Source organism: Montipora capricornis, chromosome 8, assembly GCF_036669925.1.
Source record: "Montipora capricornis isolate CH-2021 chromosome 8, ASM3666992v2, whole genome shotgun sequence".
NCBI classification, from domain to species: Eukaryota; Metazoa; Cnidaria; class Anthozoa; order Scleractinia; family Acroporidae; genus Montipora; species Montipora capricornis.
In genome coordinates, this window is record NC_090890.1 from 9,267,052 (window position 1) to 9,269,551 (window position 2,500).

At 38.2% G+C, this 2,500-nt stretch overlaps 1 protein-coding gene across 1 annotated transcript in view; it reads left to right on the top strand.

Moving 5' to 3' along the window:
- The window catches only part of LOC138060287 (uncharacterized), an 11,237-nt gene that overhangs the window by 1,047 nt on the left and 7,690 nt on the right, over positions 1-2,500 (top strand). The window contains exon 2 of the mRNA XM_068906031.1: positions 1,574-2,500. This exon is cut by the window's right edge and continues 1,405 nt beyond it. Coding sequence (XP_068762132.1) covers positions 1,603-2,500 — 898 coding nt within the window. The 5' untranslated portion in view covers positions 1,574-1,602. The remainder of the gene's footprint in view (positions 1-1,573) is intronic.

A 2,500-nucleotide genomic window follows, 5' to 3' on the forward strand; every position in this document is an offset into this window, starting at 1 on the left:
TCATGGCTAATATGATATCCCACAGATTATTGAGGCCAAAGAGAATACATTGCAGAGATAACTAATACTAGTTCTTCTTACTTTTGAGGTCACTTTTTTTATAGCATGTCTTCTGTAATTAAATTCGTATTCTTATGTTGATGATAAAATGTAAACAAAGATCCACCTGTAGTCATTTTCCTAGGGTACTTTCTATTAAATTAAAAGTCCTAGTTATAAATTCCAAAACTTGCATGTGTCGAATTTTCACTCTGATAGATCAGTTAAATGAAATAAGTGAATATATTTGAAGTGCAGGTTATGGAATGATGAAAGGGAGAAGTGATCAATCCTTGAGCTTATTTGGACAATTTTAGCAATTGTCTCTTTATATTAGAGTATATTAGAGTAAGTGAGTCAATGGCCATTTTTATACTAGAAACGAATAATTCGTCTGGGACGAACTTGGGCAAACATTTTTTCTGCGTCTGTTAAATGCGTCTAGTATAAAGACGAGCAAAGGACGCATTATGTGTCTGGACGAAGTATCTACTTTAATGTGTCTTCGAAGACGCACTAAACTGGATAGTTGGTCCAGACAAATTATGCACCTTGCGTCCATCTTTATACTAGATGAATTTAACAGACGCAGAAAAAATGTTTGCCTAAGTTCGTCCCAGACGAATTATGCGTCTCATACAGTTCGTCCCGTCTTTACACTAGATGGACAACATGAGAGACCCATAATTCGTCTGGCCTGATTATCTACATTTACACTAGATGGACAACATGAGACTGACGCATAATTCGTCTGGATGGATTATCTAGAACAAAAACAGCCAGTGAGTCAATGAGTTAGTGCAGTTACCCTAACCCATAAAATGAAAGCTAAAATTTCAGAGAGTGCCTAGGCCTAATCACTGAAAGGAGGGCTTAGGCTTAATCAATAAATTATTGCTATATTGACTGAGTCTCATTGACTCATGACTCATTGACCATTTGACTCATAAATCATGGGACCTCGTTGCACCGGCATTGCAGAGGTCAATGGTTTGAATCCAATTGAAGCTTCCTGAATTTTCCAGGGCTTTGAATCCTGTTGAATTCACCTGAATTTTTCAGGTGTCTATATAATTTATTATTGTCCAGATACATGTAAGGATCACTTCTCCCTTTAGTTAATCATCTAAGATCAGTTGCTTACAAGAAATGACTTTACTGGTAACATGGGCAACAGCTTTTCCAGATGTTCAGAATTCTGCAGAATCTCACCTTCAAGTGCTAAGCGCCAAGCTGCATCTTTGGTTCCCACATTACTTTCCTGAATTTGAATTTGATGCCGATGGAAAGTCATGGAAAACGTACAAATCCTTTTGCTGAAGAACCTCTATAAATCTATGATCATGGTATTCAAGCTAGGAAGTAAACAAAAACTCCAATTATTCACATTCCAGAGGCAGAGTCAATCTCCCCAGCTGTTAGGAAATTTGATTGATGGAATCTTTGCTCCTGAAGGTGAGATTACGCAGAATTACGGAAATCGCAGTAACACCAATACTACAATGCTCAATGTTGGTGATTTGTTGTTTTCTAGCAGCCAAATGTCCTACCATGTAGGGAGTTATGATGAGAAGTCCTTTTGGACACAAAGAGAGACAGAGAATTTTACAAAGGGCTAGCAAATCATGTCAGAGCTTTTTAGATCTGCGTGGGCAGGACATCACAAGCATTCCAGTGGAAGTTTTCACCAAGCCACTTGTAGTTAACCTCAGAATTTTAGATCTAACTTGTAATGGCCTTGAATCACTACCAAGAGAAATCTGTCTCCTGGCATCCTTGGAGGAGCTTTATCTGGGACACAATTACCTCAAATCATTGCCCAAAGAGCTTCAAGATTTGCCAAAGTTGAAGAAACTAAGTCTTGTTCACAATGGTTTCCAAGAAGTACCTTTTTGTCTGTCCAGGCTTCAAACTCTTCATTGGCTTAATCTATCAGGAAATTTGGTGGAGATTGTTCCTCCTTGGTTGTTGTGCTTATCCCAACTTCATCACTTGTACCTTATTCGCAACCTGATTGAAAACATTCCCAGAGAAATTTATCTGCATGGGATTGCACAAATCCGTAAATATTTCGGACTGAAAAGCACTAGAGAACTCAACAGCGAAACAAACAATGTACAACAGTCCCTGGTATCTCCTACAAAAACTAACTTTTGCTCTGGTAAAGTTTGGTCAATCTCAAAGAGTTCTGACAGTAATGGCTGTGAAATGGTTTCACTTTCATCTAAAGAAGCTGTGGAAACTCAGATTTTAACAGTGGATCCTGTTTTTCTACCTCTGGTGACTCCTGGAGATGATTACTCAATGCAACACAACTGCTCAGTTTCAGGATTTTTGGAGTCCCAAAGGAGTGAAATAGGCCTCATTCAGGAGGAAACCAGACAAATTCTCTTGAAACAGAAGCTAAGAAAGCAAAACATTGATTATCTCAGGCAAATAAGGAACCAGAATCAAACTAAAC